Genomic DNA, 12,860 nt, shown 5'->3' on the forward strand with positions numbered 1-12,860 from the left:
CAGGGTAAGTGGTTCTTTCAGCAACTGCTCATCCTACCTGGGATGGCGTTCGTAAAAGATTTCTCCCAGGTGTACATTTAAATCAGCTTGATGCAGGTCAGAAACTCATTCATCGTCTGAACTCGCTGATCTGTCACTAAAATTGCTGATCATAGAAAAGCTGAATTGAGCTTAGCCATAAACATCTGAAATCGAGGTACAAACAGTGTGTTCAGAGAATTGCTGAGTTGCAGTTGGCCTAAAAATCCAGGGATTGGAGTGTGTCAGGCCCGAGATTCTCAGCTGAATCCTTCCCTTGAGTTGTGGCTGACGTGCTCTGGGGGACACGACTGGGGTCAGGGCAGATGAGGCCAATGCATGAATTGCCAGGATGCAAGGAAAGTGCTGGGGACTTTGCCAAACTGAAGAAGCATGCTCCCCTTCCCCAGGGTATTCAAATTCAAGTTGTAAAAGAACTGTACTGTTTGTGAGCTCAAAGTAAGGGCCCAGGCTTCAGGGCCAGGCCCTGGACACAAAGTCCACTTCAGTGAGAGTGTGTGTGAAGTACAACAGCAGAGACCTGCCATTACCTGGATGGGGATGAATAGCACACACACGGATATCCCGATGAGAGCTGTGGGCCCCACGATGAAAAAGGCATACACCACACAGACAGCCATTAGGATAAGGATGGTGGCTAGCAAGGGACAAAACAAGGCAGCTTCAAACAAAGAATAACTATCACTTGATAGTATATTGAGCACCTGGAAAGAAAGCACATGGGTTCAGCCTTTGGAAGGGCCACCTAAACATTTCCTCAACTGAAGGCTTTTGGAATGGCTGAGGGGGTCTGAGGAAGGAAGAGAAAAACTGACTTATAGGGGGAGAGAATTGTCAGAGGACCAACAGGGTGAGTTTCGTGGGTCTCATTTTAGTGTGACTTTGGAGAGGCCTGTCTTTTAGAACTGAGAATCCCAATGAAGAAAGGCTTAAGTACCACCTGGGAACATGCCGGCGAGGTTGCCAGCTGCCTACCTGATAGCTCTATCTCCTTCTTCCTTATTAGTACAACCCTGCTTAATCAGGGCATCCATGGGCCCAGCAAAATGACCACATTTCCCAGCCTCCTTTGTGGAAGCATGGTGACCATGTAATTATGTTAAGGGCAATGAGGTATAAGCCAAAGTGCTGAATGGAACTTTGGGGATGAATTCTTAGAGGGAGCCAACTCAACTTGGAAGTCTCTTTCCTCCTACCGGCTCTCTGAAACATGGTTGGGATGGTTGGACCTGCAGCTTCCATCCTGAACCATTATGGGAGCCACATGCTAAGGTAGTGATGAAGAAAAATAGAAAAGCCTGGAAGTCCCCACTCCAGCCCCAGATCATCCTCTTCCAGACTCCTTTTACACAGAGTGAAATAAATCCATCCTGTTTAATCTACTGTTTTGGGAGGTTTTCGGTTATATGCAACTGAATCTAATCATAATTGATACAGGATATTTTGAACAAACTGAAAGAGCAAGTGTAAGAAAGAAACAAGTCTTTTCCCTTACCTCACACCACCCAGGTTTCCCTTGGCCAGGGAAATGTTCTTGTGTAAAGGGCGAAGATTTTATTGCTAAGGATTAAGGGCTTAAGAAAATGTCAACTCTGAAGTCCAACAGGCATGGTCTTTGTTGGGACTTGGCATCCCAAATACTACACAGTTGGAATCATCAGATCCGTTAGTCAATCAATTTTATTAAATGCTGTAGTGTTCTCTGTACTGCTTCAGTGTCCTCACTGACGGTCAAAGGGATTGGATGAGGTCACCCCTAAGCCCTGTTCCAAGTGGAACGGGGAAGCCTTTCCAAATTCTCCAGCTTGAATGGAGCTCTCCTTTCTCTCAATTCTTCTGGTGTTTTGAGTCTCCACCACTTTACTAAGCAAGGAGATGGGACATGATGGGCAGGATATTGACAACCAAAAGGGGGGCAGATATTCCATCCAGGAAGCACATCTCACACATATTCAGAAAACTCGGAATTTAGTTTCCTAAAGTTAAACTCCTTCTGGACCAACTTACCAACAGAGATGTGTGTCAGCGTCTTGAACGACACCAGGTTTTCGAAAACCAGGGTGGAGGTGGCCACCTTCAACCGGATCGCCGTGCGGTAATTTATGGCCCAGGCAGGGGCCCAAAAGAGAACTTTGGTAAACTCGGTGGTGAAAAGGGCTGTGCACAGGCTGACGCCAACCCAGAGCTTCCTGGAGGTGCTCTGGGTCTGCTGGAGGATTTGGGGAATGAGAATCATCTGTAAAACAGCGCGGTGAAGAGAGAAGTGTGCTGCTGGGGGTCACGGTAGGTACAGGAGGCCTCAGCTAATGTCAGCAAGCTGACTTTATGAGGCAAACTTTTTAATTAATTTCAGTGGCTGCTGCTGTGCTTGACAAAGGATTAGCTTTATGAAAATTCGCCCCCAAGGAGCGCAAAGATAACAACAACGTACTAGACCCACCAGATCGTAGAGAAAATAACTAATGACATTCTTTGCCAGTCTGGGAACCTGGGAGACAAGGCAGAAGAAGGGCCAGTGCGCCCACCGGCCCTACGGCTGCCGTGATAATGCACAGGATATTGGCCACGAGATCCATCAAAACATGCGTCCTCTGGAATTTCCAGACCGCTCGGCCCAGAGAGGCTTTCTCGGGACCCATCCTTTCTACCTCTTCATCCCAAAGGATTCGAAATCTGTGATGAAAGAACAGGAAGAAGGAAAAAGATTTACATTCCCACTTGCTGCTCAAAGCTACTCTGATGGAAAAAACTTTGCAAGAATTCTTAGCACAACCCCCATCCCTGGCAGTGGTGGCTTCAGAAGAATAGCATTGGTTCTCCCTTCTTTTTCTGGAGGGTGGATGGGACATGAGCGAGGCAGCGGGCAGAGCCCTGACACAGCACAAGCTGGTATCTGGCATTTGTGCTCTTTCCGGGCCTTGATTTCCTCCTCCTGCCTGTCTCTGGCACAATACCGGTTGTGATAAAAACACTGAGGCAACAGAGAAACCAAGAAAAAAATCTTCTCCAGGGCAGGGAGGAGTTTGTCCATTTCAAAGATCTGAAAGGAGGCCAGTGTGACAGGCGTGTGGGGACACGGGGAGGCAAGGCAGGGCCAGATCTCATGGGATCTCACAGTCCTCACGAAGGAGATTAGATTGCCAAGGAAGCCACTGCAGGCTTTTAAACCAACATGACAAGATCATTTTACATGTCTAAAAGAACATCTGGCTGTTGTGAGAGTAGTGGGTTATGGGGGTGGGGAGCAAAGACGGAAGCAGGGAGACCACAGTGGGAGACTATCGGCATCCAGGTGGGAGGTGGCAGCGGCTTGACACTGGATTTAGGGAAAGGTGGTCAGGGGAGACAACAGGGCTTACTGATGAATTAGATGTGGGAGAAAAGGAGAAGGGGGATCAGGGGCCCCAGTTTTCTGACTTGACCAACTGTGGGAATACAGTTCACAGAGATGGGGAAAGGGGGAAGAGGGAACATCGTCAGGTGGGGCTGAAGATCAAGAATGCAGCTTTAGGGCTTCCCTCGTGGCTCAGTGGTTGAGAGTCCGCCTGCCGATGCAGGGGACACAGGTTCGTGCCCCGGTCCGGGAAGATCCCACATGCCGCGGAGCGGCTGGGCCCGTGAGCCATGGCCGCTGAGCCTGCACGTCCGGAGCCTGTGCTCCACAACGGGAGAGGCCACAACAGTGAGAGGCCCGCGTACCACAAAAAAACAAAACAAAAACAAAACAACAAAAAAAAGAATGCAGCTTTAGATATAGGATGCTTGTGAATCATCCAAGTCCAGTCGGATGCTGGGTGTATGAACTCAGAGTCTGGAAGAGAGGCATGGACTGAAGACAGTGTGTTATTAAGGTTGTCAACATGTGTTTGGTGGGTCAGCCTTTGGAGGAGAACATTAGCACAGAAGGGAAGAGGATCTAAGTTGATGTTGGGTAGATGGAAGGCAACATTAAAAACCGACAGAGAGGTAGAAGGAAAACCTGGTCCACAGGCACTGGTCCAGCCCCTTTCTCTCCGTGCTCCCTGGCAACTTTCTCCAGACTATAGATTTTGGAAACTACTACTGACAGAGATTTCTGCAGGACACAGATGAGGGGATGCACAATTGTAGGAGCAATTGCAAGAGCATGATTATAACTCCCAGCCCTTCAAGCATATGAGGCCAAAGAGAAAGAGAATTCCAGAAGAAAGAAATGCAGAGAGAGGGCGATGAGATCTTCCCCATTGTTTAAGACATGAACCTTGAAGTTCAATGCAGCTGTTAGAAAGAATGAAGTTGAGGTTCTGGGCTGTGGAAAAATCTTTATAAACTCTTCACTGAAAATAGCAAAATGGTTAACCATGAGATAGTATGCTTCAGTTTTTGTTCAAAGAAAAAAAGATGACCTGTGAGTAAGGAGGAAGAAGAAGAGGTATTGATCTGCAGAAGATGGTAGCACAGGGTGTGTTTAACCTGAGTAGAAAAAATCCAGGACAAATGCACACCAGCATTTAACAGTGCTGACCTCTGGGGAGTGGGGCTGGAGTACGGTGGGGATACTTCCACTGCTTGAACTTCTGTTACTTTAACATTTCTATAATGAATCTGAATTAGGTTGAATCAATGAAATACATGTTTTTGCAAGCCAAAATTGTCAAATATTGGAAGTTTTCATTTGGTTCAACCTAAACATATTTTGTAATATAAAAGCTTACAATATTCTGTAATAACCTAAATGGGAAAAGAATTTGAAAGAGAATAGATACATGTATATGTGTAACTGAATCACTTTGCTGTAACACCTGAAACTAACACAACATTGTTAATCAAGTATACTCCAATATAAAATAAAAAATTTCTTTAAAAGTCCAATGACAATTTTTAAAGGGAAATACAACACCATGCCTGGAAGCAGCCCAGGTGGTGTCCAGCCAACACAGAGCGAAGTGAGATTCCGGCCACTCTTGCCCTGATGTGGTGATCCTACAAAATAGCTGATGGCCCTGCCAGAAGCCTGAAGCCTCAGGCTCTCAAGAAGTTCATTCTCCCTACCCAACCTCCCCAGTACTCACCTCCCCAGAGACTAGGCCAAGAAGGTCAGTCAGCCCAGCCCTCATCTCAGAGATAAGCCATGAGAACAGCCACCAAACCAGTGGGCGCTGATTTCCGCAAAGGGAAATGGGAGCACACACAAGGACTCACGGGTCCCTTCCCAAAGCGGGCTCCTCTCTAGATGTGACCCAGACAAATCCTGGTACCTTTTGGCATTGGTGTCGAATGAGTCATACGGTGACAGTGGGGGCAGGGTGTCCACAGTCAGCGTGTGCTTGTAGCCTCTCATCATCACTGGCGTGAGCCAAGAGAATGTGGCAAAGGAGAGCAGCCCTGCATCATCCACAGGGTTGGGTGCCAGCCTAAAACAAGCGAAACACTCGGTGTTCCAGGTTGTTGGGGTCATTGCCTTGAGTCCCTGGCTGGAATTCTTAACTACAGTGATAACCACAGCCACGCTCAGACCTGTGACTCACATCATCAGCCCCATGAGCAGCGGTGTGCTGGGCCAGCTCCTACCAGCTTGCAAGAGCTGATTGTTCGATTTTCAGGAATTCTGCAAGTCAGTTCTTAAACACAGCCTATATTAAAAATTAAATTACATAAATGTAAGTAAATTATCTTAAAGACAAAGGCAATCAATACTCAAAACTCATAGCTTCCAAGATTATTTTACTAGATTTTACTCGTATTTGTTCTTTAGATTATATAAGTCTGTGGTGTCTGTGGTGGAAATACCACACAGGATAGGGCTCTATCACCATACATCTGTTCCCAACTTTGCGCTCAGTGACATCACATTGAAATCAGCCATGGTAGGAGAATTTACATCAAAAGAGTGACAAATGCTATGAACCAGGGAATTTTTTAGTGAGCCAGTTGTTGAATATTTACCAGTGACCACCCCATGGGAAAGAGGGTACCTGCTCCATTTGGCATGAGGAAATGGAGACCCAGTAGCTGATCATCAGAGGAGTTGGACGGCTGGCTTTTGCTCTCAGGAGAATGCGGAGGGTCAGAGCACAGTGTGCCAAAGTAGAGGTGAGGCTGTCCAAGGAGGCAAGAGCTAGAGGCAAACTCATGGTTTATTGTGAGGATTAATACATGTAAGCTGCTACATAAATATTAGCTAGCAGATAAATAAGGAGGACAGGGGAGGGAGAAAGGAGAAAGGGAAGTAGAGGAGGAAGAAGAAAAGGAAGAAACAATGAAGAAGGAGGAAGAGATATGTTTCTGCCCTTGAGGAACTAGCCATCTAAGATGGAATGAGAGTCAGAGACACAAGAGTGGTGTCTACTAATTGCTGAGTGTTTGTTATATTCCAGGCCCTGAAAGAGCTTGGTATTTGTAGCAGATGCTGTCAAGATGTCCTGAGTCGCAGTCCCTGGTGGCGCAGTGGTCAAGAATCTTTGTCACATCCACCTCCGATCTCAGATGTGGAGGACAGCACTGTGCAGCTCAGGCTCATGCTGACAGCATCCCATCTCACAGGTATCCTGTACCTCTTTTCACTACTGGGTTTGGGGTCTTCTCAGAGCATAAGTGCAGCCCAGAATTGCGAGGGGCTAATGTCCCCAAGAAGAAAACCTAACTAATGGAGTACAGGAGCCCACAGACAAATGCCCCCACTGCCCATCCTATGGGTGGAAAATTGTACACTTCTTGGGGGGACCTAGTAGAATCCAGTCCCCATGTCTACAGCAGTGACACTGATGACACACCCCATGTTCTCCTTCCCTGCCTCACTCTCCGTAAATCTTCCCTCCTGCTTCTTGAAATCACCTCCCAAAGAAGCTACCTGCATCCAAGTTTTTCATTCAGCCTCTGCTTTTGGGAGAACCCAAGCTAAGATAATATTAATAAGGTACTATGTGCCTGGTGCATAGTAAATATTTCCTAAAGGGTAACTTTAATGATGAAGTCATGCATTACCTCATGTAATCCTAACAACAGCTCAGTGAGATAAGTAGTTGAGAAATATTATGATCCCATTTCATAGACAAGAACATTAAGGCACAAAGAGGTTAGGGTACTTGCCCAAAATCTTACAGCTGGTCAGTGGTGAAGTAGGGATTCAAACCCAATGCTTGCTGACTCCAGGGTCCCATCATCCTCTTAAGCACTATCCCACATTTCCTCTCCACAAAGAAATTGTAAATTGAGCCAAAACGGTGGGTAGTTAGAGCTCTTCTGCATGGAGCTAAGGATGGTACACCAAGCCCTCACTTTTCAACCTTCACCTCTCACCTTAGAGGGCTCACAGGTGTATCTTTGGTCCATGGATTCTAGGAGAGAGCAGTGCTGGATCACCTCATTATAAAGATGCTACTTGGCCTTCTGTTGCTCAGAGGGCAGGCTATAGGGCACTTCTCATGTAGAAAAGGCAGCTTTCTATAATGTTATAGTTAATGTAATGTTAAGAATACATATATATTATAATATGATGCTATAGTTAAGCATGTGAGCTTGGAAATCAGCCTGCCTGGGTTCTTATTCTATGGTTCAAAACTGACCCAATTCTCTCTCCTCACCTGTATCCCAGACCCTTGGAGCTCCTTCCTTCAAGACATTTCTCCACACCTTGAATCTGTGCTGACTTGTGACTTGCTTTGGCCAATAGAATGCAGTGAAAGAAATGGTGTACCGGTTCTGAGCCTGAGTCTCAAGAAGGCCTATATGCTTCGTCTCATCCTCTTGGCCACCTACTGCATTACTATGTGATCGAGGGCGGGTTAGCTTGCTCGAGGTTCATAGCCCATGTGGCCCACCTTCCCCCAGCCAGTCAACCCCCAGAAGCATAACCATCTTGTTGACCAGCAGATGCATAAGAAAGCCTGGTCAAGACCAGATGAATCACCCAACTAGGCTTAGCCCAAGTTGCTGACCCACCCATAAAATTGTAAGCTAAATAAATGGGATTGTCTCAGGCTACTAAATGTAGAGGCAGTTTGTTACAAAGCAAAATCTACCTGATTAAATTTGTTTAAGTTATTTAACCTTGCTGTGTCTCACTTACTCACCCATCAGATAAAGATAATCACAACACCTCCAGGGTGGTTGTGAAGAGTGAATGAGAAGATGTTTGTAAAGCACCTGAACAGGTCCTGGCACATGGAAAGCTCTCTTAAACATTTGCTATTGTCTCCCTTTCACCAAAGGACAGGAGGATTCATGAAGTGAATGGTCAATAAATGAAAAAAATGGATGGATGGATAGATGGATGGAAAGACAAAAGGACAAGCATATAGAGCAGCAACATGGGGAACAGGGTCAGGGTCCACTCTCCTGATGGGCTGTAAATGATTCCTAGAAGTTCTGCCCAGGACCTCCCTCCAATCCTCCTCCTGGCTTACCTTGCATAGAGTCTCACTGGAATCATGGTCTTCAAGCTGGGGTCATATCTCTCTGAAAATGATCTCTGCTGGCCTCGCCAGTCCAGATCAGAGATAAGGCAGGGGCCATCACCCACCATCTTGATGGCAGTCTAGAGCCCTGGGTTCCTGGCTTTGGGACCTTCACTCTACAGCAGAGAGATGAGAAGATGAGAAGATACTCTGGAATGAGATCAGGCAGCCCCTACTCCACCCAGACCAGCTCCTTTTCTCTGACCACTCAGACCTGGTTTCACCAATCAACCCTCCACATTCATGGGAGAGCGTGACCAGAGACCCCACAACTCCCTCAACTCCACTAAGAGCCTTCCTTATTAGCAAAGACATTCTGTTCCTCTTCTTTCCCATTTTGGGTTGACTGGGAGCAGAAAAGCCTGTTACAAGTTTTCTACCAGGAGCCAGCCCATGACCAAGACTGAGTCCCAGCCTGGCAAAAGAACCCCAAGATGGTGGATTTTCTGCCTTATTGTGACCCAGAATGAAGTTTGTCACACATACAAACCCTTTTTTCTCTCTGATTCTTTCAGATACCCAAGCTTGTGCATCCACGTTCCCATGTCCTCACACCCAAGGATCAGAGAATTTCAACGAGACCACCTCTCAGGACCAGGCATATCTGAACAAGCCCACAATGCCTCCACTTTTGTAACCACTACCCCAAAGGGAAACCAACAATCCAGGTAGAGAGGACCCTTTTGGGAGTGCCCATCCAGTCCACAAACCAACCACCCTATTCACCAATCACCTAAATGAAAAGAAAAGAGAATGATTCCTGAAGGTTTTCTATTTCTAGTTCCAGTTCTTCCCAATACACAGCTCTATTCTTGCCCTAGAGTTCTATGACATTCTGCTCCCCATATCCTATCAATAAATTATCTTTTTTAACCTAAATATACCAAGTTGGTTTCTGTCACTTGCAACCAGAAGCCTCACTATTATAAATACATGGGTCCCCATCTTATGAATTCTCTCTGGAATTTTTCATGGCTATAAACATAAAATAAACCCATTCCCATTGAAGTTTTAATGGCTGATAAACCTACGGCATGTCAGAATTAGAAGTATCCTCAAATGCAATCTTTTATAAACTCCTCATTGAACAGAAGAGGAAACAAAGGCCCAGAGAGGCAAAGGGACTTACTCAAGAGTATATGTAGTAGTGACATCAGATTCATGGCTAAGACATACATCATTTGTGCTTCCCTGGCCCCTGTCTAACAAGAGCAATTTTGCAGGGGAATCCACAGAATGTCTGAGAAAACCTTGGTGTCCCTAGCAGGGCTGACAGAAGGTATTTCTCTCCCAAAGGCAGTTAGTAAAGACTGGAGGAGGTGACTACTACTTCAAATGCATATGAGAAGTCTAACAAAGAGAAATCATTAAAAAGAACCAAAAAATCATGCTGAAGAATACAACAAATAAAATGAAAACTGTAATAGAGAGTATCAACAGGAGGAAGAACCTGTAAGTTAGAAGACAAGAACTTTGAAATTATCCAGACAGAGGAGAACAAAGGAAAAAGAGTGAAGAAAACATGCATAATATATGGAATACCACCAAAGGAAACAATTTGCAAATTATTGGAGTTCCAGAAGGAGAAGAGAGGAAAAAGGGGCTAGAAAACTAATTTAACTAATTTAAAGAAATAATACTGAGAACTTCTCAAATCCTAGAGATTTTGATATCCCATTTCATGAAGCTAATAGGTCGCCAAACAAATTGAATTTAAAGAGATCCTTTCCAAGACACATTTTAATAAAACTGTCAAAAATCAAATACAGAGAGAATCTAAAAAGCAGCAGGAGGAAAGAAGCTTGTTATGTACAAGGAAATCCCCATAAAGGTATTAGCAGATTTCTCAGCAGAAACCTTATAGGTCAGGAGAGGGTAGGATGGTATATTCAAAGCACTGAAAGAAAAAAATGCCAACAAAGAATACTCTATCTGGCAAAGACACTATTCACAAATAAAGGAGAGATACATTTTTTCCAGACAAAAGCTGAAGGACTTCATCACCACTAGACCTACCTTACAAGAAATGTTAAAAGGAGTTCTTCAGGCTAAAATTAAAGGATACCAATTAGTATTCTGAAAACATATGAAAATATACAGCATACTGGTAAAAAGTATATAATCAAATTCAGAATGTGCTACTAATATAATATGGTAATGTGTTAACCATTCAATTCTAGTGTAAAAGCTAAAGGACAAGAGTATTAAAAAAAGCTATAGCTGAAATAATTTGTTAATGAATACACAATATAAAAGAGGTAAATTATGATACCAAAAACACAAGGGGGGAAATAAAATGGTATGTTTTTTGTATGCAAAAACTTAAGTTGTTATCAGCATAAAGTAGACTATTATATCTATAAGATGTCTTATGTAAGCTCATGGTAACCACAAAGCAAAAACCCACGGTAGATTCACAAAAGATAAAGAGAAAGGAATCACATCATAACATTACAAAAAATCATCAGTTCACACAAAAGAAGGCAGCAAGAAAGGAAGAAAGGAACAAGGGAACTAAAAAACAGCCAAAGGACAATAAGATGTCACTAGAAAGTCCTTATGTATTAATAGCTACTCTAAATGTAAATGGATTAAATTCTCCGATCAAAAAGCATAGAGTGGCTGGATGGACTTGAAAAAACAAGACCCAACTATATGCTGCCTACAAGAGACTCATTTCAGCTTTAAGGACACACGTAGGCTCAAAGTGAAGGAATGTAAAATGATATTCCGTGAGAGTAGAAACCAAAAAAGCTGGGTAGTTATACTAATATCAGAAAAAATAGATTTTTGGCCAAAAAATATATGAAGAGATAAAGGTTATTACATAATGATAAAGGTGTCAATTTACTAAGAAGATATAATAATTATACTGGGGATATATATATCCTTAATATTGGAGCACCTAAATATATAAGTTAATACTAACAGATGTGAAGAGAGAAATGAATAATAATATAGTATTAGTAGGGGACTTCAGTACCCCACTTTCAACATTAAATAAATCATCCAGACAAAACATCAATAAGGAAACATTGGACTTGAACTATCTTTTAGATCAAATGGACCTAACAAACATATATAGAACATTTCAACTAACAGCAGTAGAACACACACTCTTCTCAAGTACACATGGATCATTCTCCAGGACAGATCATGATAGGTCACAAAACAAGACTTAGGAAATTTGAGAAGATTAACATCATATCAAGTATCTTTTCTGACCACAATGGTGTGAAAGTAGAAATCAATAGCAGAAGGAAAGCTGAAAATAATCACAAATATGTGGAAATTAAACAATACACTGCTGAACAACCAGTGGGTCAAAGAAGAAATCAAAAGGGAAATAAAAAATATCTTGAAACAAATGAAATTGGAAACAAAACGTACCAAAACCTATGGGATGCAGCAGAAACAGTTCCAAGGTAAAAGTTTATAGTGATAAATGTCTACATTAAGAAAAAAGAAAGATCTCAAATAAACAATCTAAATTTACACCTCAAGGAACTAACAAAAGAACAAACTAAGCCTAATAAATTTAGCAGAATGAAGGAAATAATAAGTATCAGAGCAGAAATAAATGAAATACAATATTGAAAAACAATAGAAAGGACCAGTGAAACCAAAGGCTGAGTTTTTTTTTCTTAAGATAAAATTGAAAAACCTTTAACTAGTCTAAGAAAAGAAGAAATGAGGGAAGAAAGAGTAGGCCTTAGGACTGATACCTCAGAAATACAAAGGATCATAAGAGACTATGAACAATTATATACCAACAAATTGTATGACAGAGAACATGGGTAAATTCATAGAAACAAACAACTTATTAAGACTGAATCATGAAGAAATAGAAAATCTGAACAAACCAATTATGAGTAAGGCGATTGAACCAGTAATCACAAATCTCCCAACAAAGAAAACACAGAACCAGGTGGCTTCACTAGTGAATTCTACCAAACATTTAAAGAAGAGTTAATGACAGTTTTTCTCAAACTCTTCCAAAAAACTAGAGAGGAGGAAACACTCCCAAATGCCAGATAAGGATGCTACAAGAAAGGAAAAAAGGGCTTCCCTGGTGGTGCAGTGGTTGAGTCCACCTGCCAATGCAGGGGACACGGGTGCGTGCCCTGGTCCGGGAGGATCCCACATGCTGCGGAGTGGCTGGGCCCGTGAGCCATGGCTGCTGAGCCTGCACGTCTGGAACCTGTGCTCCGCAAAGGGAGAGGCCACAACAGTGAGAGGCCCGCGTACGGCAAAAAAGAAAAAAAAAAAAAGAAGGGAAAAAAAAGAACTACAGGCAAATTTCCCTAATAAATATAGATGCAAATAATATCAATAAAATATAAGCAAGCTGAATTCAACAACACATTAAAAGGATTATATGTCATT

General features: G+C 43.2%; 1 protein-coding gene across 1 annotated transcript in view; it reads right to left on the reverse strand.

Annotated features, from left to right (window-relative positions):
- The window catches only part of LOC137215761 (ATP-binding cassette sub-family C member 12-like), a 59,360-nt gene extending 50,818 nt beyond the window's left edge, over positions 1–8,542 (reverse strand). Inside the window, 6 exon segments of the mRNA XM_067721409.1 lie at positions 38–185; positions 570–743; positions 2,039–2,275; positions 2,565–2,712; positions 5,277–5,432; positions 8,424–8,542. Of these exon segments, the coding sequence (XP_067577510.1) occupies positions 38–185; positions 570–743; positions 2,039–2,275; positions 2,565–2,712; positions 5,277–5,432; positions 8,424–8,542 (982 nt within the window).
- Between the last annotated feature and the right edge of the window lie 4,318 nt (positions 8,543–12,860).

This window comes from Pseudorca crassidens, chromosome 20 (assembly GCF_039906515.1).
Source record: "Pseudorca crassidens isolate mPseCra1 chromosome 20, mPseCra1.hap1, whole genome shotgun sequence".
Lineage (NCBI taxonomy): Eukaryota > Metazoa > Chordata > Mammalia > Artiodactyla > Delphinidae > Pseudorca > Pseudorca crassidens.